At 36.6% G+C, this 24,680-nt stretch overlaps 2 protein-coding genes across 2 annotated transcripts in view; one reads left to right on the top strand and one right to left on the bottom strand.

Moving 5' to 3' along the window:
- LOC131802141 (protein-tyrosine sulfotransferase-like) overlaps positions 1-12,792 on the bottom strand; it is a 64,637-nt gene extending 51,845 nt beyond the window's left edge. The window contains exon 1 of the mRNA XM_059121602.1: positions 12,253-12,792. The gene's annotated coding sequence lies outside the window, so the exon portion shown is untranslated. The remainder of the gene's footprint in view (positions 1-12,252) is intronic.
- Positions 12,793-19,482: 6,690 nt separating this feature from the next.
- Positions 19,483-20,881, top strand: LOC131802145 (uncharacterized). The gene is made up of 2 exons (XM_059121609.1): positions 19,483-19,884; positions 19,942-20,881. Exons 1-2 carry the CDS (start codon positions 19,881-19,883, stop codon positions 20,790-20,792), a joined length of 855 nt encoding a protein of 284 aa, XP_058977592.1. The 5' UTR covers positions 19,483-19,880; the 3' UTR covers positions 20,793-20,881.
- The last annotated feature ends 3,799 nt before the right edge of the window (positions 20,882-24,680 follow it).

Here is a 24,680-nt window from a genome sequence, read left to right as displayed (position 1 = left end):
TATTTTAAAGGGCCCCTTTTGGGCTCTTTGATTAGCCATTTTGAACATGTCGCACCCGAACAACAACCCAGTCACACAAAATTAACCCATATATAGAGTTGTACCAACACGGTGGCATCTTTGTCAGTGGAAGAATCTGTGGGTCTGTGTTGCAGCAACACTTGTAATTTAACACAATTTGCCGGCTCGTCTGTGAGCAGAGCAGAGAGACTAGTTCAGCGGAGCAGTAATGTAGGCAAGTGTGTGTTTGTTTTTAAAATGACTCTGAACCGAACGGCTGGTAATCAGTGCCTTGCCAGAGTTCAGTCCGCATACCTTTTGTTGGAGGAATAGCAATTGTCTTTGTGCTATCAACAGCACCGGAGGAGCATCAACATTTTGGCCAAAAGCAAGACAAAAAACTATTTTCCACTTTGTCTTACGGAAGAAATGTTTAATTAGAGAGCTCACAAGTAATTGCAGTGATAACCGCATCGGTGGCCTTTGAGGTTGATTTTTGTTGTTTGGACCATCGTTTCCATAAAGCCTGCAGTGGGTAACTGCTGGTGCTGGTAATGCTGCTGCTGCTGATGTTCATTTGGACCTGGATGTAAAGCACTATCGATTCAGGGAAAAGCAATTAAAAAGTTTAGTTGTGTGGCGCATAGCGGTAGCCAATATCATGTTTGAAATGTTCAAAATTGCACTGAGTTATCATTTTAGTGTTGTTAAATGTGAGGGCAATTTCTTTAAATAACAAACAAAAAAAAATCAAACGCATGACGTCATCCTTTGTAATGCGGATTAATATTAAAAAGGTGTTACAAAATGTTAAAACACCTTCGCCGCACATCAAGAACTGTATTTCGTATGAATGTCGACAAGTTTAGTAGCTCCAATAGAGTTCGACGTAAAGGGTGTTTTTATTGAGGTATAGAACATCGAATTAAAATAAAACACAAGAAAGTCGTTTTAATGTCCATCATTTGGCTTTATTGGAAGGATAATTTTATGCCATTAATGTTTAAATATGATTTCGGGCATATGGCCGCCGCGGCTGGCTCGAACAAAGCCAATTCTACAGGTCCAATTTTCAACAATATTTTCGAGCATATGGGGCCGTATGTTAGCAATAACGCCACTAATGTTGGCTTCCAAGTCCCCTAATATTTCTGATTTGTTTGGCGTATACGAGCGACTTATATATCCCAAAAAAAATAATCCAATAGTGTCAATTCACACGATCTTGGTTTCCAATTGCCACCTGTCAATTCCCCGAAATAATGCGCTCATCGTCCATAAAATGGACGGAACTTGCGGTGAACTTCGCGAACTGAACCTTTACTTTCGAAATAAATTTGCACGATTTGAAAGCATTGTCAACCTGTTCATGATGAAATGGCCAACCAAGCTAAATATTAATCACTTGACAGCTGAAACAAAAGGTCCGCCAGTTAAAAAAGTGATGTCAGTGTGTATGTATTTTATGTATCTTATTTTTGAAATAAAATGTATAGAGCCAAGTTATTTTATTAGAAAAATTAAATCTATGTTCTCTTTGCGGTTAATATTTTGAACAGAATGGTACGAACGATATTATGTTGTTTCCTTTGTTTTTTACCGCTTTTACTCTACTTTGTAACAAAGTGTTATCAAAATAACTAGATTAATTGCAATAAGCAATTGTTTGATTGCATCTCTTACGATGAAGAGTTTTTGTGTTTTTTTTATATATTTCTTCCCCGAGTGAAAACACACAAAATGTATACGTATATTTATTTGAACACGGAAAACTTTTTTACAATTATGAAATTTGTAACAAATGTTGACATATTTCACAACAATTCTGCCATGATAATGATATTGCCTGGACATGATAATGATATTGAACTGCTGTCACACATACACCGGGTAATGAAATAAATGGAACATGTTTTTGTTGAATTAATCGCTCGAAAGTAAACCATATTTTAAAGCTTGAATGGAACGTGTTTATTTTACAGTAATTTATTAGAACAAGTGTTGTAAAATTACTTAAAAACAAATTTTTTCAACGCCCGCTGTGTAAACAAATGGGGGTTGTAAGGTGACACCAAGTCGTTGGCATGCAATTCTCATGAAATATCACTTTTCAATTATTTGAACACGACTATTTAAGATGAACTATATCTCGTTTCCATTCGAGGAATAAATACTTTCGGCAAGAGGAGAAACCAAACAATTTTAAATAGGAATTTTCTAAAGCCCTTTGAAAGAAAAGTTCTCAAAAGAGGTCGACAAAGAAACAATTTCGTCACCGAACAAACTATTTCCTTTAATTTTGTGTTCATCAGTGCACAAAAGACTTACTTACAGAGGAGACTTAGCACACATGCCTGGAACAAGAGCAGCAGCAGCAGCATCAACAACAACAACCAGATGTCGCTCACCAGATATGAAAAACTTACCAGAACTCTTTAATTAAACACAACATCCATCTATTCATGTCTCCTCACTCTCAAGCAATATCACACCTGCCAGCCAATCCAACATTCATCTGTGGTTGCGGGAAAAGAGACCGACGTGTTGTACATCAAACATTTGCATAGAAAGAACAAATTGAGTACCCATAAAAATAACAAAAACACAAAAACAAAGCTAACATTAACATTTGTATTTAAATGTTAAACGCAATTAATGACAACGAGAGCTCCGATAGAGCGATTGAAATGGAAATGTGAATTCGAAATTGCAAAACATTGGCAGTGAAACATTTCAGAGACATTCCCAATTCCAAGCTGTATACGACTCGATGGTGGAGCAGAGGAAGGAAATTTATGATAATTATTTGAAAACGCTTTGATTGTTGGTGTTGAATTAATTGAAAGTAAAATGGGTAAAATAAATATTGGTGATACTGCCACTACGGAACAGGCAGTCAACCGTTGTATTTGTTATGCCCTCCACCATTCTATGGAGAGTATATTAGCTTTATCATTCCGTTTGTAACTCCTAGAAATATTCAGAATAGACCCAGCAAGGTATATATATACAGGGTGAGATAAAAAAACTGCAACAAAATCAAACGCCATAGCTTTTACATTTTTTTAATTTTATTGAATGAAAGCAAGAAATTTCAAAAATATCATCAAATTTTAGAATAAGTTTAGATTTGTTCGAATTCGTCACCTTTGCCAAGAATTATAGCCTTCAAACGGCCAATGAAACCGTAAGACGCTGCCCCAATGTTGCTCTGCGGTATTTTGGCCCATTCCCGGCGAAGCGTTTGCTTGAGTTGATCGACACTTTGGTATTTTTTTAGTGCGAACCTTGCTTTCCGAAATACTCCAGACACAATTGTCAAACGGATTGGTACCCTCAGATTTTGGTGGCCATTGTGCGCTGGAAATGAATCGTACCATTCTTGGGTGGCGCGTGCTTAGTGCGATTGTGCTGAGTCCTGTTGGAATGTCCAAGGTCTGCGGCCAAAATTTTTGCGTGCCCAAAGCTTTAATACGCCCTCCAGAATATTTTCGCGTTTATTCTGATGCCATAGTCGATTTATACAAGCGAAGAGCGACCATCGGATATTATGGCGGCCCACACCATCACCAGGAAAGTGCACACTTTCAGCTGACCTCTTTGGCAAGTAAATACTATTATTTTGTTTGTTTACAAACTGCTTGACAACGAATGTTTTCTCATCGTCAGTTCACCACTTTCGACCATGCGAAGCAACTTTTTAGCTCTTTCGAGTCTATTTTCTTTCTGTTGTGGTGTAAGTTTTTGCACTTTTTGGAATTTCAGTGGCTTTAACCCGATCTCATTTTTCAATATTTACCGAATGGAATATTGAGATATGTTCAGTCACGAGCCATTTTTCGGCCACTGCGACGCGGATTTCGATCAAGTCGCTTCTTTACTTTTCATTTCTGCTGATGTTGCTGTTTTCTTCCGTTCATTTCCTTGACGTCGGCCTGCGCTACCAGTATCTCACCAAAATCTTCTGTACGCTTGTAAACAATATAATGAGCTGCCACTAGAATAATTTTAACAGCCGTGGGACGAGTGGCTTAGAAATGACAGCAGTCTGAAGTTGGTTGCAGTTTTTTCATCCCATCTCTGCATTTTCTCAACCCACAGCTGCAAACGAAGCTAAAACAAATGGGTATTGTCGCAAATCTCTATCAAAAAATCATATGATAGTGTGCGTTACTTTTGTGGGATACTGCCCCTTTTCAAAACCCTTCCTTTGCTATTCCTTCTCGTTTTGGCTCTTGAATGCGATCTCTTCTCCACAACTCTAAAACCGAAAACAACACTGAAACCTGTTCTCTACTACACGCACACATTTCGACTCCTATCCTCCTTATATTTTAATACAGGAGAATTTGCGAACGCTCCCCCATTAAACTCGTGTTCTTACAACACTCCCAAATGCGAGTAAAATTTAGCCAACAGGAGCTCGAGCTACAAGTAACCGTGGACAAGGAGTTATTCGGTTTATCTGTAGTCCCAGAATAAAAATGCTATTAACTCATTTATAGATAAAAGCTCTTTAGCTGCATACACAAAAATGAACCTTCAAACACATTATTTGGCAATGCTAGCGATCCATACTATTTATGAAAGGCATAACATTCTTCTCACTAATGTGTCTTAATTAATGTCTCATCAATACTTTTTATTTATTTGAATATCCAATGTTTTATAAAAAAAAAATAATGGGATTAAGACTAACTGTTTTGCAACAACAAAATACTACGGCATCCCAAACACTGTACTATTTCAACTAGGATATTTAATTGACGTATTTCATGAAATCGCTGATGTGTTATTTGGGCCTTGTTTAGGTTATATTTAATGTTCGAGAAAATGCTCCCATCGTTACTGTTTTAGGTCTTTGATTTCTAACTGATCTTTTACATTTGGGAGTAATATCAAAATTAAAGCAGCATCACATGTAGTTTATAATGACAACTTTTATTTTCTGCTACAAATGTTATGGAAATGTAAAGAATATAGTTAACATGTTGTACAATTGAACAGCTTCATATTTCTTACATATTTTTGTAGGGAGGTGTAGGGATCGGACAAAACCCGATCAAATATTTTAAGAAAACCATGCAAACGTTGTGTGTGAAAATAACATATACACCAATCCGGGTCCCCTACGCCACCTGCGTTTCTGTTTACGTCCCTGGGTTCATGTTTGGAATTCAATAGCTATTTATTAATACCATACTTTCGGACTTTAGACAAATATTTGAAATGAAATGTTAATGCACAAAAGCTAGCTGTTGTCATCGCCATTAGCATTTCAAATATCTTTTGAATAATTATTTGACATTTCCTATTTATTGCCTCGAGAGTTTTGACTAAGAATTTCTCATTGATGATTTAAAAGATTACATATTACACGCATAAATGTACAATGTCAAAATATTAGATTGGGTAAACCCAAATGAATCGTCCGCTTAAAAGCTTAAAAAGCACACAGACACACACTCGCCACATTAATGTAAGCAAATGAGCGTACATGCGGAACATGTGTAAAACAATATCAAACATGTGTAAAAACACAGAATTCTTTTCCATTTGTGTATTTTTTCCCCATTTCAAGAAATTAACATATGCAACGTAATGAGGCGCTCACAACTTTGTCGGCAGCGATAACAACACAACAAAACACAAACAATGAATGTAAACAGAACACTGGAAAAAGCGGACGAACAACAGGGCAACATGCTGCATCGGCAGTGGTCCAAATTCAAATATATTTTCTTCATCGTCCACAGATTAATTAGCACAATTATTAGAATTATGTCTAGATTTATTAAATTGCCCCACGAACGAACGGTTCTCGGTCATTGACATGTTATTTCTGCTAATATCCAATAATTATACAACTTGTCTCAAAGTAAGCACTTTCCCTTGGCATTGGTAGAATTGGTATGCGGCCTATACGAAAGCCCTTTGTCTATATGTATTTATCCCGCCAGCAGTCAATGAACTCTGTTTTCAGAACAACAAACTCCAACCAAGCGTTGTTCCTCTCTCATGCTGTACGCTGGCCACCAACTTATAATGAAGCACTACACTCGCGCAAGATGTAGACAGACTCTCAAGCATGACTGAGGTTGTGACTACCCAGGAAAGAATCTCGTCGCAAGAGAACATGCTCAAATTTGCATCAAAAATGAATAATAATCAGTGGCGGCAAAGCCAAATTGTTTCCATTCATTAATCATGACACACTCGAATTGTGTCTAGCTGCTGGAAAAGTCTATATGAAAAACATTCGACTTTCCACGGAGTTTTCCTCATAGCCAACAAAATAGGTTCTTTATTATGCATAATCATGAGCATTGAATGGAGCAATAAAAGTTGACGTTAGCGTTTTAGAAATTTCCCTGAAATGAGTTTTCATTGTTGAACACTCGAAGATGGTTTAGTAAACCTTTTTAATTTGGCCCAAATTGTTTACAAACCATTTTTAATTGAATCAGCTGTATTCGCAGGAGTTTTATGGCTACGAAATTACACGGCAAGTGTTATTAATACGAGTATCGCACGCTAACTACCCCACCGCAGTATAACGGCCGATTAACGAAAGTACAAACACTTTAAAGGTAGGTTTGCAGGTGTGGGTAGCGCAAACATCAGCAATGCGCGACAATTATACAAATACCAATATAGCCATGAAGTTTTTTCTTCATAAGATGTTCTGCCGAAGATTTTGCAAAGGGTTGCTAAAATTAGAAATACAGATATTAAAGATCGATACAAAAAGTTATAGATAGTATTGTATAAAGCATTTTCTGATTAAAAAATAAACTTGGCTAATATCGCTACGTAAATGGATGCACAATTGCGGGAAAAAAACTGTCAGTCTTTTTTATTTTTTTAGTTGCACTGAACCGGACCCATACACTCGGACGTTTGATCAGAAAGCACTAGACCAGAATCCACAAAATCTTTCGAAAATGCCCATTCAAGAAGTCCCCTTCGATTGGATTTTTTTAATAGGCTCGAGAGTCATGGATATTTATTTTTTTTTAATTTAACAACATATATCCCACATTACAGTTGATGCTACAAAGATGAAGTCATATTAGATTCGGGATTTCGAATTGAAATACCCAGAGGAAAAAATATCAATAATAATATCTCTTAATACAAGAATGATAATAACACATATTGTTGCATTTTGGAAAGGTTAGAATATCTGCTATTGTTTGGTATTCATTTTACGGGCTCTGACAATAAGTCCTTTTAGATTTTTGAAGGTTTTTATAAAACACCTTTCTTATGTGGATAACTAAAAATCTCAAAATATGACTCAATTTTTAAGGTGCGAAGTGCATAAGCAATGACACTTAATGGTCGAATTATGGACCAATACAAAATGACACAACCCCCTCCACACGGTTTTGTAACTGTAATCGTCATGTGTAGAAGTTTTTGGAACCGTCCTTGGACCTATGGGCTAAGTAACTGTGTTAATTGAATATAAATAAATAAAAAAAGCTCGCATAAGAGATCTCCTTTGTACGATGACTACTTATTTACATGCCTATGCCTTCCACTATTTATAAATTTTGTCGTTCCGTTTGTAACTACGGCCGAGAAGGCAGCAATTTGGCACATTTCATTTTAGATGGGAAGGAGTAGCCAAATTTCAGCCTGACAGTCTTAAACAGGTTTTTTTTGTTTGCATTCAGTAATTGTATAAATAATAAGGCCTTGTAGAAAACATTTACATCTCCAGTCCCACAAAAACTTTATTATTATTATTAAAAATAAACTTTATTTTATTTAAAAAAAACTTTATTATTATTATTAAAATTCTACTTATAGGCTACAGAGGATATATGTCATGCACATTTTGACATTTTCTAAAAATTATCACATTTCTCATATAAAGTGAAGGAAGAAGTCGATGTGGTCTTAAACTGGTACGTCGCAATATTTATATCACATTTATTTAGGACCGATACGAAATAGACAATATTGGCTCATTCCTTCGGAACATACTCCATAGAGAGTCAACAATTGGAATAATCATAACACAAGTCAAAATAGATTTGGATAGTCGACCATTGGCTGAGGGTATACATTTTTCGACAAAACCGCCTGATACTTTTTAACTTGTTCTACCTTTAAATTAAAAAAAAACAATTCCTTCAAATTACTATTACAACTATCTTAGTTCCTTAATCGCTGTGAAGGAAAATTCAATTAGGTAAATGTTGAGTCATTCAAATCTATTAGAAATGAGTGAAACCGAGCAACCAACCAATCATACCTTTCAGAAGAAATCTGGCCCATATTTTTATTTCAAAGAGATATCTAAGCATAAACAAAATGAGGGGAAGAAACAAAACGTTGCGGCGTTGAGGTGTCTTCTTTAAAAGAAAAACTTGAATGAAACGTCTTTTGCATAGTTATGAAGCGATGGCAAAGTGCAATGCTTTGTGTGCACATTTACTGAATAAGTTGGGTGTACGTGTCCAACACACTTTACCTAGATACAAATGCAAAGCTGGTAGGTAGGTAGGTAGGTAGATAGGAATATGCATACAAATAAATAAAGCATAAACTTAAATGTGTATATAAATATATAGATGTGATGTGTATGCCTTGGTGAAGTACTTCAAGTACTCTTTACTTGAGATGAAATAACCACAACATTAGACGCAAAGGGCAGCCATAGATAACTTCGTTTCTTTCGAATAAGATTGTAAATGCCAAGCGATCTGAGATCACCCAACTTGTTGAGTTTTTATTTAACATTTTCGATTTCTTTTTCATTATTTTCCTTTCATTTTGTAAAAAATAAACCTTTATCAATCAGCCAGTTGCACATTCACTCAATCGAACGTGAAATTGTATTGTACCTACTTGGAATTTAAATGTTTGGTTTTCTGTTTTGTTTTTGCTTTAATATTGCTTTAATTGAAAGTGGTGATGTGTACAATGGGAACGAATATCAATAAAGATGTAGGTGATTGATTGTATGTAAATATGCCGGCATCGTTTTTTATTTCTTTTACAAAGTAATCAGATAAAAACTAACATATTTCATACGAGCATAAAAACCATTTATATCTATCTGAGCTGGAATTTTCAAGCAAACAATTAAGAATTATTTAGAATTGTTATTCCCATTTCGTATGTGACGTTTTAAAATAATTATGTCAGACTTCACTATTTATACATTCTTAATCAACGCCCATCTATGGAAATGAATTCCACATCGGATTCAATGGGTCGTTTCTAATACAGTTTTCACATAACGATACCGCCAGATTTACGATGTTTGGCATGTATTCTCCATATTTTACGGCCAACTTCTCTCAGCTGTCTTTTGTTTATGTTTTATTAAAAATGTGTGTTTATGATTTATTAAAAATGAGTTTAATTATTGCAAACTATAATGAAAAATGTACTTTAGTATACCCTTAAGTAAACACTTTATGTAGGCGACCTTCTCTATTAGAATTGGCAGTAATTTTATATTTTGATATCCAAATAATTGAGACATTTTCCAGATGAATACAATTTCCTAAAGAATGGGTTGCAACTTGGTTTTTTGGACATTTCATTCCATACATGTCAGAACATTTTCTTAATTAAACATGAATACATTTTGACATTCCCTGTTGAAAAATGCCTATGATCTTAAGAAAAACCACAGTTGGAAGGTTTTTTAATATATTTTACATATTTGACTCAAAGGTTATTTTTTATATTAAACAACGGTGTAAAGAGCTTATTTCTATTATATTTGCACAAAGGGGAGTCCTAAAAAGTTGTATTTACAATACTTTATGTGTATCTTCCTCTATTTTTTGATGGATTCCTTGCAAGAAACAGCTTTTGACATCAAAAGAAGACCAAGTTTTTGAATTCGTGCCCTGTGTGACCTTATTAAAAGTGAACTTGGTACATATGTGCAAAGATCTGAAGTATATGACATTCTTCTTCGAAGTATAATATATGAGTCGTAAACCCAGCGGATCGAGTGATTTTCGAGTACTGGTGAAAATCACTTCGTTGAACACCGCCACTGACAAAATCAGCAAAAATGGTTTGAAAAGTGAAGAAGCTACTTGATCGAAACACGCATCGCAGTGGCCGAAAAATGGCTCGTGAGCTGAACATATCGTAATATTCGATTCGGCAAATATTGCAAAATGAGCTCGATGTAAAACCATTGAAATTCCAAAAAGTGCAAGAACTTACACCGCAACAGAAAGAAAATAGACTCCAAAGAGCTAGGCTGAAAGTGGTGAACTGCCGAATTTGGTTTTCTCCGATGAGAAAAAATTCGTTGCCCGGCAGTTTGTAAACAAACAATATGTAAACACGATACTTGCCAAAGAGGTCAGCTGAAAATGAACACCTTCCGTTGGCCGCAATAACAGTCGATGGTCTCTAACTGCTCGTATTAATCGACCGTGGCATCAGAATAATGCCGAATATTATCGCGAATATATTCTGGAGGGTGTATTAAAGCCTTGGGCGCGCAAACATTTTGGCCGCAGACCTTGGATATCCCAACAGGTTCCAGCGCCATCGCACTTAACCCGCGCCACACAAGAATGGTTACAAAATGAGGAAAGCAAGCGCTTCGCCAGCAACATTCGGGCAGCGTTCACTGGCCGTTTGAAGTGCCAAGGGTAACCAATTCGAATAAATCTAAACTTATTCTAAAATTTGATGATCTTTCCAACATTTTTAGCTTTCATTCAATTACATTTAAAAAAAATGTAAAAAATTACGTCGTTTGACTTTGTTGTAGTTTTTTTTTATCTCACCCTGTAATTTCATAGCATTTGAAATGAAAATACATAATGACACTCAATTTAAACTACAACAAAGCTATAATCGTGCCAACAATATAAAATCCTACACTACTCAGAATACATGCAGAAACGCTTCGCTTAACATAACGGAGCAAGTTGAGTTTAGGGGATATGCTCGGATCATTTTGAAATTTTTACCGCAGGTAGGTATTTGTAACCTGATTACGGCAATGTAATTTTTTTGTGGGGGAAATACCCGGTTACCCGGTTATTCGACCCAAAAGTTCGAATACAACATCCGGTTTGTATCCGGTTCTACGTAACCGATATCAATAAAATGGGTATCATTTGAAAGCTTATGAAAATACCTATCCAACAAGTGGTCATATGAAGGGGTAACTGGAACCGGTTTCGGAGAAATTTAGGAAAATGTGCATTTTTGTATGAGTAATTTTTGAAAAACCCATAAAAACTCGAAAATGGACCCATTATAGGGTATTAAAATCTATACACTATATTATAGCTAACACTATTGCCTTTCCAAAATGGTGTCATATGTGTTGATATCTTTTGTGGTTCCGAAGATATTGACTTTTAAATTCGTTACTTATGAAAGCAGTTTGAGTGAAGCCAAGTTTTGTGTCGGGTTTAACGTTCTTGTTAATCTGCTTTGTTTTTAATTTGGTGTTGTTAGAATATTATGGATCGCGTAGTCGGTGTTATAAGCTTTCAAATGATACCCATATTATCGATATCGGTTACGTAGAACCGGATATACACCGGATGTTGTATCCGAACTTTTGGGTCAAATAACCGGGTAACCGGGTATTTCCCCCACAAAAAAATTATATTGCCGTAATCAGGTTACAAATACCTACCTGCGGTAAAAATTTCAGGTCAATCCAAGCATAGCCCCTAAACTCAACTTATCTAAAATGAAAATCCCCTAACTCGTATCCCTGTAAAAAGAGCAATGCGGTTCTGATGTAACAAAGACGATTATAAACTACAAAAAAATGTGTTCTTGGAAAATAACGAGCTTCATACACCTGTTGATAGCAATTTTTCTCGAGGATGCCGCCACCTAGAGTTCTTAAGCACTTTGAGTTGAATAAAAAATTATGTTCAAAATTTGCCTTTCGATTGATGATAAACGTAAATTTATCATCAGTAATTTAATTTGGTCCAATGTTTTCGAAATAGTTTCCTGATTTTATTGAAGACAACAAATATACTTTGTGGTGGGAACCTCTTTCAAATGTGTGTTCATAAAGAACGTAAGAAATATTAAACTTAGAAACAAAACAGAATCTGCTATGTTTAAGGGCATAATCCAAACGTGTAAACATTGATTGTGTTCAACTCTCAGACAGCCGGGGCAGGAAAAACAACACCCCCACTATTTGACAGATCATATGCCAACCATGGACGGAGCAATTTACAACAAAATATGGCGTTTATTAGCCTTTGTTTTGAATTTTACCTTTCGTGCATCAAAAAAAGCAATGAAATGCAACGTCGCTTTTATCTCCTCCAGCACATAAACAGCTGTTTTTCCGATTATTTTGTCCTCTTTATCCTTTGTATTTGAGCCTTTGTTGTTGTTGTTTCTATCGATGGTGTATGTTTTCTTTGCACTTCTTATTTTTATTCTCTCTTTATTCTTGTTGCACTAGTTTCTTCATTTCCCGATTCTGACGAATGCTATTTTATTATTATTCATTCACACATGTTGCTGTCGCTGCGGCTCGAATTGGTGTCGATAACCCACGAATTTGTATTTTAACCCAATTTCGCTCACTATTCTCATATAATTAGCGTTCCTTCACTTTAAATTGTTGTTGTTTTTATCAACAAAGGAATTTATTGGACGTAGACATATAAAAATATTCCAATACGTCGGCAAAAAAAAAAACAATAACACAACACTTTTTTACCCTTTGCTTTAGCACTTTCTTCGGTAAAAGGACGCGACGCGCGGCACGACTAATGTCTTTTCTCATCAAAAGTTGAACACGTCTAAACATTTCTCACTAGAGTTAGGGATACTTAGGTCGACTTTAGACTAATCGATTTATCGACTTTATGGAAGAAAACATCGAGTTGCTGGAAAATCGAATAACCAGTTGTGTTGTAGAATCATTTTCTGTAGATTCGTTCGAATGGACAACCAAGTAATCGTAGAATGCAAAGTGTGATTCATTTTCGGACTTAAAGGCCAACGCAGAGTGAAAAGTTCTACGCGTTGTCATACAGAAAATTAAAATATGATTGCACTGAGCAACGCTTCATTACGAGTGCCAAAATTGACATTTATTTAATTTTTTGTGTACAATTGACACTAAATTACAATGAAAAAATATATACTTAAAATAAATGCCAAGAAGACGACACATAAGGCTGTCTTAAGTCATCGGCTGGCTTCTTCGGGAATTAACAAAGGAGCCTTGGGCCAAAAACAAACTAAGTCAACCTAAAACTCCTTTGTTCATCTACGAAGAAGCCGGCTGAAGCCAGCCAAATATGCCCTTTATGTATTTCCGCCATTAAAAATCGTGAAAATAGACTTCTAAAGGCCTTGAAGAAATTGTATATAAATGAATTGTATGAAAGACAATCTTGAAAATGAACATTGCTGAAAATAATTGCCTTGTATACATACAAGAGGAAAGTTCGAAAAGGAACGATTAAAATTGCCGCCAGTAACCTTGCTTAGCATACATCAGAACATATAGTGACTTATTTTGAAATGTTGTCGTAATTTGAATTAAATGGTTTGTTTCAGAACTACAAGAATGTAAAAGTTTTTACTACGATAGCCAGTTGTCCCTTTATGATATCCCAGAAAATTGCAAAACTAGTAGAATCCTGCAGGGTCTGGAATAGATTTACAACTTTTGAGAAGAAACATTTTTATCATCATCATCATTAACATCATATTAAGAACCCGATATTGTAAATTATCTGCTGGTTCCATTACATATTTGCGAGTTCCGCTTATATAAAAATATTGTGAGAAAATTTTCAAATAAACAATACAACATTTGTTATGCGTAAATGTTAAGTTTCAAGACTTTCTTTTAATCGATTTGCCCTTCCTTGTTATAATTGTAAGACCGCTCTTTGTCCATGGAATCGATAATGAACAATATAATGACGTTGCTAAAAAAGTATTAAACCAAATATTAAAAGGATTAAATCATTGTGTGATACATGGAGGACATTTAAGTTATGAAATACATGAGAAAAGTAAATATGCACTTTTTTCGATTACATAGATCCCTATTTTTCATTTCAAATACATAATTCAATCAAAAGTGTTGTTTGTTTGTTCTGTAAAAATATATAAAATTAAAATTAATATTTTGGTCTGTTCCAGAACTGCAGGAATGTAAAAGTTTTTACAACGACAACCAATTTTCACTTTATGATGCCGAAGAAAATTGCAAAACTGGTAGATTCTTATAGATACTGCTGTTGAGCAAATGTAACCAAAGGAAATAAAAATAATAGGCAAGTGTGTGATAGCAAGAGCTATGAGCCACAAGTAAAAGACGATTTTGACGTACACACGGAAATACACATGCATAATAAAAGTGACAGCACATGTGTAAAATCCTTATTGTCTGATAGCAGCTTTACCTTGAATGACGTGACATGACATTATAAATGGTTTTTTCATTCCTAGTTTACTCTGCCAAATAAAAGGTAGTATTTGGCAGAGTAAACTAGGAATGAGTTTTATTTCAAAGGAACTAGATGAAATGCAGTTCGTTACTGGTGTCTCATTGTGTCAAAAGTGAATGAATTTAGGATGTAGATCATAAGTTTTTAAGGCATGACACAATACAGATAGGACAAACAAACGTACATTTTGTTATGTTCAAATTGCCATGGATCAATATTTTATTTTGAAATGGCCAATCAGCTCTGTTACGGTGACATAACATTTTGTCGTTTTACCAGCGCCATCTACCAAAACTAACATGGATTAAATACCCCATATTGGTGTCTGTGTTTACTGTGCATTCATACTTCGGTCGATATGAATTGATGGTGTGTGAAACGACTACGACTGACTTAAATGTCGATAACGTTGTTTTAATTTGATGTATACATTTTATCAAATCTATCGTACAATAAATCTCATTTTATGAATTGAATTGTTTTTCTAGTACTGTCTTATCGATTTCTGGGCCTCAATAAGTTCTCCAAACACATATGAGTGGTGTGTTTAATGGTCGCAAATTGCATCAAACATTATCTACCGTCGTTTGGGCAAGCTGTAGTATCTGCAAATTTGTCGGAGTTTAAGTGTAGATGGCGCTTGCCAGAACTTAATTATTGTGGTTCATTGTCTGTATTTAGTTCGTTACTTTTAAAGCGAATGGAAAAAATACTTATAACGTTAGATACTTTTGAAAAAATATATATTGGAATACGGTCTGAATATAGGATGTAACTCTTAGAATCACCAACAATAAATATGAACATGAAGGAAAAACTTGAAAAATAATGTGACAGGCAAAGTTTCTTACCAACGTCAAGTTTTAAAATAGAAAGCGAAAATTCCATATCCATTTTAGAAGTAATCATTTAGTTATGTTGAATTAATTAAATTTTAACTTTTTTATACCCTCCGCCAAAAAAGGAAGTGTATTAACTTTGTTATTACATGTTTAACCCATTAAAGTAATAATTTTAGACCCAACAAAGTGTATAAAGGGTGTCCCACCTGGAACTAGACAGAGTGAGGTTATGTATGGAACAAGATAAAGCGATTTATTTTTTTAATAAAATTTTCAATGAACGTTTTGCTTAAATGCTGCGGTATTCCTTTTTAAGGCCTAAGTCGTCATCGGATTATCCGCGTGCTCCATCAAAAAGACCCTCGCTCTAGGTAGGATTATTCTATTTAGTCCAAACTTGAAAATTCCTAATATTTCGAAGCCTCCCCCGTCGAGGAACCTCATTTTGTAACCATTCTTGGGTCGCGCGTGCTGAGTGCGGTGGTGCTGGATCCTGTTGGAATGTACAAGGTCTCTCCAGAATATTTTCGCGATAATATTCGGCATTTATTCTGATGCCATAGTCGATTAATACGAGCGGAGAGCGACCGTCGGCTGTTATGGCGGCCCGGAACATCACCATTGCCGGAGCTTGAGTTCTGGTGGCCAACCGAAGGTTCACATTTTCAGATGACCTCTTCGGCAAGTAAACACGATCATTTTGTTTGTTTTCAAACTGCTTAACAACGAATGTTTTCCAAATTCGGCGGTTCACCACTTTCGACCAAGCGGAGAAACTCTTTAGCTCCTTTGAGTCTATTTTATTTCTGTTGTGGTGTAAGTTCTAGCACTTTTTGGAATTTCAATGGCTTTACCCCGAGCTCATTTTTCAATATTTGAAGAATGGAATATTGCGATATGTTCAGCTCACGAGTCATTTTTCGGCCACAGCGACGCGGCTTTCGATCAAGTCGCTTCTTTACTTTTCGAACCATTTCTGCAGACGTTGCTGTGGCTTGAAAATGACAGCAGTGTGAAGTTGGTTGCAGTTTTTTCATCCTGCATAGATTCGAGTATAGATCCCATATAACTGTACCTCCAGATATTCGCTATTTTGATGATTTGTGACACAACTTTCACAAGAATTATTTCAAATTCGATATTTGGAGTTTGCAGTGGGTACTGCTTCCTATGACAGAGAATTGCCCATACGGATTAACGTCTTCGAATAGTCACTATCTAACGGTACCTTGCAAAATTCGTTAATTGTATGATTTTGGCTAAAATTTTCAGCAGAATTATCTTAAATCTGGTGTTTGGAGTTTGTGGCTGTAAAGGTCCACGTTTTCATACAGCCTTGTATTAAAAGTTCGGCCCGGCTAATTTGTTTTTGCTCGTTTATCCTTGAAAGCTCAGTAATTATGTTGTTTCTAAAAAGGTTCGGTGCATGCCTCGCTTGTCTCGCCTTAACATCTAGATTTTATTTGATTTTATAGTGACCACTTCCCTTAAGGGTAATTCGGAAGCCTCTTTCCCCCTCTAAGTCAATTGAACTATTTACTCGTATCAGAAAAGGTATTCAGTTATTAACCATTCAGGAGTACATGTTACTCAAGGGTTACTTAGCATAATTACAATGTAATGAAGTGGCAAATATTACACGTCGAATTTCCAAACAAATAATTGTCTTTATATTTTTTAAAAGTAGTCTCTCAGTCTTCGATTTGTTATGAAAATGGTGATGGCGAAAGTCATCTCCCTTTATGTCCTGGAGTGGAGACCAAAAAAGTGTCTCTTTGTTAAATGGCCATATTGTATTGTAATAATTCAGATAGTGATAGGCTATTAAATCTGTTTGTCTTTGTTGTTGCTGTTGTTGTTGTTATCCTAATTGTATTTTCATTGTCATGCAAATGCAATTCAACCACATTGTGCTGAGGGAATTTATGAATTTATGCTAAATAACACAGGAAGCGAGATTTGCATTTCAAACGTCGCAACATTTATGTTTTTTTTTGTTGCCTGTTGCATGCAACACGCCCCACAAAGGCATGGACTTTTGTGGTTTGTGCTCCAACTTATGTTTGAAACACTTTGGCTAAATTGTTGATTCTAGGAGAAAATCTCCAACAAACACACCCATGTGGTAAAGTCAAACACTGAACTGCCCTGCTTTATTGTCCATGTCCATTATCGCAATATTTTCGCTTTTACGTGCTAAGAAAATATGTTCCTTGTTTAACGAACAACTTCAATTTAAGAAGAGAAGTTGAAAAGTTTTCAGTTTAAATAACAATAATAACCGTTTGTCACACACTTCCAAATCTGTCAAACTTCCAGTTACCTATGCGTATGTTGGTGTAAATACATACATAGTTAGTGTGTATGTGGTGGCTAAGAAATCTTCTTAGGAGACTAAATCATCTACATGGAGAAGCCGTACGAGGGCCGCTTGTTAAGTGGATGGGGAATGTAATAAATGATGAAATTAAGGAGTTGACAGTTGCACTAAACACCAACAACAAGAGAATGTATTTTCTGCTGTGTTCCCGTACATTTTTATTAATGCTGAAATGTATGAAATTAAGGGTTGTGAAATTCGCTCTGAGAGGAGGATTAGATTGTTATCAACCAAATCTTCTTAAATACACCAAATTTGAAACAATTTTGTGGGTAAATGTGACCAGGATTATCAAAATGTGGAATATCGGTGGGTATTGTTATGTGTGCGATATAAAAAAACGTGGACCTAAATATTCAATTTTCTGCAAAGGATCCACTATGAACTACAAATACCAATTTTTAGACAAATCCGTGGCGAAATGTGGCAAACATCATACAAATAGTGAATATCCGGAGGTACCATTATGTGAGGGCTATACGAAAACGTGGACCTATACAAACTATGTTCCGTCACTGCAGCTAGAACCCATTTCGAATTACAAATACCAATTTCTGAACAAATCCGTGGAAAAATATAGCAAAAATCATCAAAATACCGAATATCGGAGGTACCGGTGACTTTACAAAATCGCGAAAAATACATTCAATGTTTCGCCACCGGAGCTAGAATCCATTATGAACTACAAATTCCAATTTTTAGACAAATCCGTGAAAAATATATGTCGAAAATCATCAAAATACAAAATATCGGGAGGTAAAACGTGAACCGAAGTATCTCATTGTCAATACCAACCATTCTAGACACAATACAAATTGCTATGGCAAATTTTGAATCTCTACGTCAAATAATGTGGGTTGTATCAGACAGACGGACGGACAGAGAGACAGGCGGACATAAATTCTCGACGAATTTTGGGGATACTTGGGGATATTACAAACGGAATGACAAAGTTAATACGAGTATACTCTCCATTTCTAGGGTACAAAAATCAAGTAATGAATTTGAGCGGGAACCCTCCTGGGAGTAGAAAAAAATTAAGCATACCCCAATTTTTCGATGTCGATCGAACAATATGCTTTACTCGTTTTAGAGCGGGAGCTAAATTTCGAGAAAATTCTGCTGCTGCTAATTACTTTTTTCGCTCGGTTCTACTCTCGCTTTAATTTGACTCGGACACACTCCGCTCTTTGATCTGCCGTAAAACCCATTTTATTAAAAAATATTAGCATGATTGCCGGCTACTCATGTACTCATGGATGGTAATGCGGCATGTAGTCTCTAGGCAAAGTAATTCGCTCAGAACGAATGCCGAGTTTGCCCACAGGTGAAGATTACTTCGTAGTTTTCTAGTTATGGGCAGGCATAGATAGACATCACAAATTTGACAAACCGAACCATCTGAGTGTGACACCTGCAATTAGTCAATTCAATTACAGTCAAACAATGCCGACAACAAATCGCTGATAGACTCATGACACCTCTTCTCCCACGAGATACACATACAACGCCTGGAAATGCGTCAAACTCTGACGTTTATAGTTCTTTCGCCTCCAAGTTTTTGTCATTGATAGACAGACAGACCGTATCTGGTGGAGGGGTACAACAAACTCGAAATTCTTAAAATATTGGGAACTTCTCTATTAGTTGTTACATATGTGTGTTTGTGTGGTGGTGGAATTTAACGGTTAGACGATAAGATAAGTTTGTCTGTCGAAGGTGAGTAAAGCGATGTCTGATTCACCAACGACCTGTCGCAACGAAAAAGTGTGAAAAATATGTTACAAAAATAAAACGATCGGAAAGCAATGGAGCTTGAATTTAACATTTGTAAGATACACTTTTAAGTATACTCGAAAACGAGAGACATTTTAGAGTAGTACAGAAGAAGTAATATTTTCGACGACTGTGCAATATATTTGTTCGGAGGGCTATTTATTTATGGGGCAAACCACTTATATATTTTTACTATTCACCGGGTTCACTGTGCCAACGCGAGTAGATGGTTTGTCAACCGCTTGCTCTGTAAAGTCCCTCCCGATAAGAAACGCACAAAGAATAGAATAATGAGAAACGAAGAACTCTCGTTCGGGCCCTACCGTGTCGTGGGCTTAGTCATTCTATTGCAACGCAAGGTAACAGTTGTGTTAGACATTTTTTGTCTTCTGCGTTAGAAACACACAAGCAAACAAATAAATCAGCATGGGTAAGTTTGTGTGTAGATCGCCATGGAAAAAAAGTTATTTTTCATCTTTTCCTCCAGATCACAAATGGGTGACTTGTGCCAACGGCGCTGTACCATCACTGGCTGTGGTGGGTGGCAATGACTCGGACGGAGACACCATTTACATTGGGCGCGCTGATTACGGAGGCGATCTTTTGCCGGCCAAGGTTATTCCGTCAAAAGGTAAGGCCTATGTGAGCTTTGGTGGCAAAGAAGTTGAGGTCGACACCTACGATGTGCTGACTGGGTTGCGCTATCAGTGGGTTGCGGCTGCCAATGGCGATGTACCCGAAGCGGCCGTAAAAGTCGGCAAAGCTTCTGATGGCGATTTTCTCTACGCTGGTCGCGGTTGCTGGGAAGGTAGTGTGACCGTGGGCAAAGTACACCCCTCACATGGTTGCCTCTATATCCCCTACGGCGAAGAGGAGGTGAAATTAACCGAATACGAAGTGTTAACGCAACCAGACCAGTGGATCTCCGCCACTGCTGATTCGATGCCCGAAGATGCGCTCGAAGGAGGTCGTGATGCTGATGGTGACGCCATTTATGTAGGTCGCGTATTTAAGGATGGCGATTTACTGCCAGCCAAAGTTATTCCCAACAAGGGTGGTGCCTATGTCTGTTGGGGAGGCGAAGAAGAGAAAGTCGACAACTTCCAGGTCCTGGTTGGAGCGGGCTTTATGTGGGTTGCCTGTGAGAATGGAAACATTGTGCCCGGTGCTGTGCCCGCGGGCACCACTTGTGACGGCGAAACTCTCTACATTGGTCGTGCCGAACATGCCGGTAGTCTGTGTGTGGGCAAAGTTCATCCCTCCCATGGTTGCCTCTACATTCCCTTTGGTGGCGGCGAGGAAAAGATCGAATCGTATGAAGTTCTGGTCCGCTTGTAAGGTGTAAACAACATATCATAAGATTTTTATAACGAGTTTGGTATTATTTTAAGAATAATTTATTAAAAACGTTTTAATTTTACTTAAAATTGTTTGTTGCAATTGAATTGGAAAGAATCCGTCTATAAAAGTCGTTGGGATTATCTAAATTCCCGAAAATAGTTATAATCAGTAGGGCTTATCGCAATAAATTGGATAATATAAAGGTTATACTTGTGTGGTAGTATCAAAATGAAATTATCAATTCTTAGTCGAAAATGACTGTGAAACTTCGTAGAAAAGCATTTGCCACACACGTACCTGCAGACATACCTATGTTCATATTCATATGTATTGGAGATTGCACAGAGCAAGAGTGGAACCGTAGCAAATGGAATGGGTTTAACTTGCTTCGGATTGGGTGTTATTCTCTCGTTTGGTTCATGTTATGTTTTCGTGACTGCTTATGTCAGGGCCTGGTAGCAGCGGTGCTCAAAACCGTGTTCTAGAACATGAAGAGAAAAAAGATATAATTTAAGAGAAAATTAAAATTCTGTTTTTATACCCTCCACCATGGGTAGGAGGGTATATTAACTTTGTCATTCCGTTTGTAACACCTCTAAATATTCGTCGTAGACCCCATAAAGTATATATATTCATAATCAGCATAAAATTCTAAGACGATTTAGCGATGTCCGTCTGTCTGTCCGTCTGTCTGTCTGTCTGTCTGTCTGTCTGTCCGTCTGTCTGTTGAAATCACGATAGAGCCCACATTATTTGACGTAGACCTTTGAAATTTGGCACAAGTGTGTGTATTGTCCCTAGAATGGTTGGTATTGGAAATGGGATATATCGGTCCACGTTTTGGTATAGCCCCCATATAACGGTACCTCCCGATATTCGGTATTTTGATTATTTTTGCCACATTTTTCCACGGATTTGTCTAAAAATTGACCTCTGTAAGTCGTAATGGATTCTAGCTCCAGTGGGGTAACATTATATGTATAGGTCCACGTTTTCATGTAGCCCCCATATAACGGTACCTCCCGTTATTCGGTATTTTGATGATTTTAGCGACATTATTTAAAGGAATCGTTCCAAATTTGGTGTTTGAAGTTCGTAATACATACTGCAGCATAAGAAAGAAAATGGGCCATGTAGGTCCACGTCTTGGTATAGCCCCCATATAACGGTACCCCCCGATATTCGGTATTTTGATCATTTTAGCGACATTATTTAACGGAATCGTTCCAAATTTGGTGCTTGAAGTTCGTAATACATACTGCAGCATAAAACAGAAAATGGGCCATGTAGGTCCCCGCCTTCGTATAGCCACCATATACCGTACCCCCCGATATTCGGTATTTTGATGATTTTAGCGGCATTATTTACCGGGATTGTTTTAAATTTCGCATGTGAAGTTCGTAATGGATACTTCAGCCCATCCCAGAAAATTGTCTGTGCAGGTCCACGTCATCGTATGGCCCCCATATAACGGTACCCCCTATATTCAGTATTTTGATGATTTTAGCTATATTTTAAACAGATTTTTCTTCAAGTTTCGCATTTAAATATTGTAATAACTTATGACAAAATTTGACTATGCAGGTCCACGTCGTCGTATAGCCATTCGGCATTTTTAAGATTTTAACAGATTTTTTTTTTTTTTTGAAAATTGCCAAATTTGTACCAAATGGTGGAGGGTATTAAAAGTTCGGCCCGGCCGAACTTACAGTTTTTTTACTTGTTCTTTATATTTTACGGTCCTATTTAATTGTTTTTAAACATGAATGTTTGCCAAAATAGTTTATAAAGCAAATGGATAAAAAATATTTGTATAAATAATGACTTAACACTGTTTTGTTCTTGATTTAAATAAGCAAAGAGAAATTTGACTGAAAAGAGATATTTCTTCTTGAGCAGCACTGCTGGTAGAGACACGCGCTGTTATGTTCTCTCAATTTTTGTTACTCACCTATTACATTGTTATACCCTCCACCATACTATGGAGGGTATATTAACTTCGTCATTCCGTTTGTAACTCCTCGAAATATTCATGTTATATATTCACACCCAACAAAGTATATATATTCTTGATTAGCGTAAAATTTATCTTTCGAATGAATTGAGATAGCAGGCTAAAAAATTGCACATGTTTATTTTGCCAGTAGGCAGGTGAAGTTCGTAAATGGGTCATGAAGTTCCACGTTTTCATATAGCCCCTCATATAACGGTACCTCCCGATATTCGGCATTTAGATGATTTTAGCGTCATTATTCACCGGAATTGTTTCAAAATTGATATTTGAAGTTCGTAATGGATACTACAGCCTATGACAGAAAATTGTCTGTGCAGGTCCACGTCTTCGTATAGCCCCCATATAACGGTACCTGACAATATTCGGCATTTTTATGATTTTGGCGTTATTATTCACCGGAGTAGTTTCAAATTACGCATTTAGAGTTCGTAATGGGAAATACAGTCTGTGACAGAAAATTGTCTACGTAGGCCCAGGTCTTCGTATAGGCGCCATATATCAGTGCCTCCCTATATTCGGTATTTTAGGTAGAATACTCAACGAAATAGTTTGAGTTGTCGTATTTGAAGTTCGCAATGAATGCTACAGCCTTTGACAGAAAATTGTCTATGCAGTTCCATGTCTTCGTATAGCTCCGATATAACGGTACCTCCCTATAAACGATATTTTGATGATTTTAGCTACATTATTCACCGTTTAGTTCAAATTTAGAATTTGAATATCGGAATGGCTTATGACAAACAATGCCTATGCCTTAAAGGTTCTGCGAGGCATAGTAAAATATGAAATTTGAAAAGAATCGAGTGCTTATTTCGAAAGTTATATGAGATATAATAATTTAAAATTTTGACCCTTAGTGGGGGGAGTGACCTGATATATTTAATTTTCACACTTTATTATGTGTTGATAGAAATATTCGGATGTGTGGAATTTGAAGGGAATTGGATGCTTACTTCGCATTTTTTTTAGCGTTTTGGTTATTCAAAATTTTGACCCTTTGTGGGGGAGGTTCCAGAAGGAGTGGACCCATAAATCCCATAATCGCACCTAATTATGTGTTGATAGTAAAGGTTTAGATGTATGAAATTTGAAGAAAATCTGTGATTATTTCGCAAATTATAACAGTATTATATATAAAAATGTTGACCCTTTGTGGGGGAGGTACCAGAAGGAGTGGACTGATATTTCCCATCTTCAAACCAAATCTTTGGTTAATGAAAATATTGTCATGTGTGAAATTTGAAGATCGGACTCTTATGTCACATTTCATTAGAGTTATGATTATTCAAATTTTGACCCTTTTGTGGGGGAAGTACTTGATGATGTGGACAGATATTGTCCATTTTCATACCTCACATAGCACAAGCAAAATCGGATTATCCTTTCTCTGTCTGTGCAGTAAAAAATTTTTTTGAACATTTCAACGTTTTGTTGGGGAGGTACCAGAAGGAGTGGATCGATTTTGCCCATGTCCGAACTCGATCTAAGTTTGATAATAATATTACGATGTAACAAGCTTAGACCAAGGCGGATGCTCCCTTCTAGAGTTATTGTACAGACCAGCCAGACAGAAGGACGAACGAACATTGCTAGATCGACTCCAAATGTCTTGAAACGGATTTAGTCCAAAGAGACCTAGGGTCCAAAACCGTTGTTTCGATGAGGTTCTTTTTGGTGGAGGAATTTCGCAGGATGCTGTCGAGAAGTTAAAAGATATTTGCTATCTGCTCTTATTTTATGTTTTCAACTTTTGTCATTGGCGTCGAGTAGCTTCTTCTGTTTAGCCGTAACTTCTTGGCTAGCCCTCGTATATTGTGGCCTGGTGCCTGGGCGTCAAAGTGACACTTTACACGCTGATATTTGGCTGGATG

Source organism: Musca domestica, unplaced genomic scaffold (genome assembly GCF_030504385.1).
Source record: "Musca domestica strain aabys unplaced genomic scaffold, Musca_domestica.polishedcontigs.V.1.1 2, whole genome shotgun sequence".
Classification (NCBI taxonomy): Eukaryota; Metazoa; Arthropoda; class Insecta; order Diptera; family Muscidae; genus Musca; species Musca domestica.
This window is presented reverse-complemented; position numbering and strand designations above follow the sequence as displayed.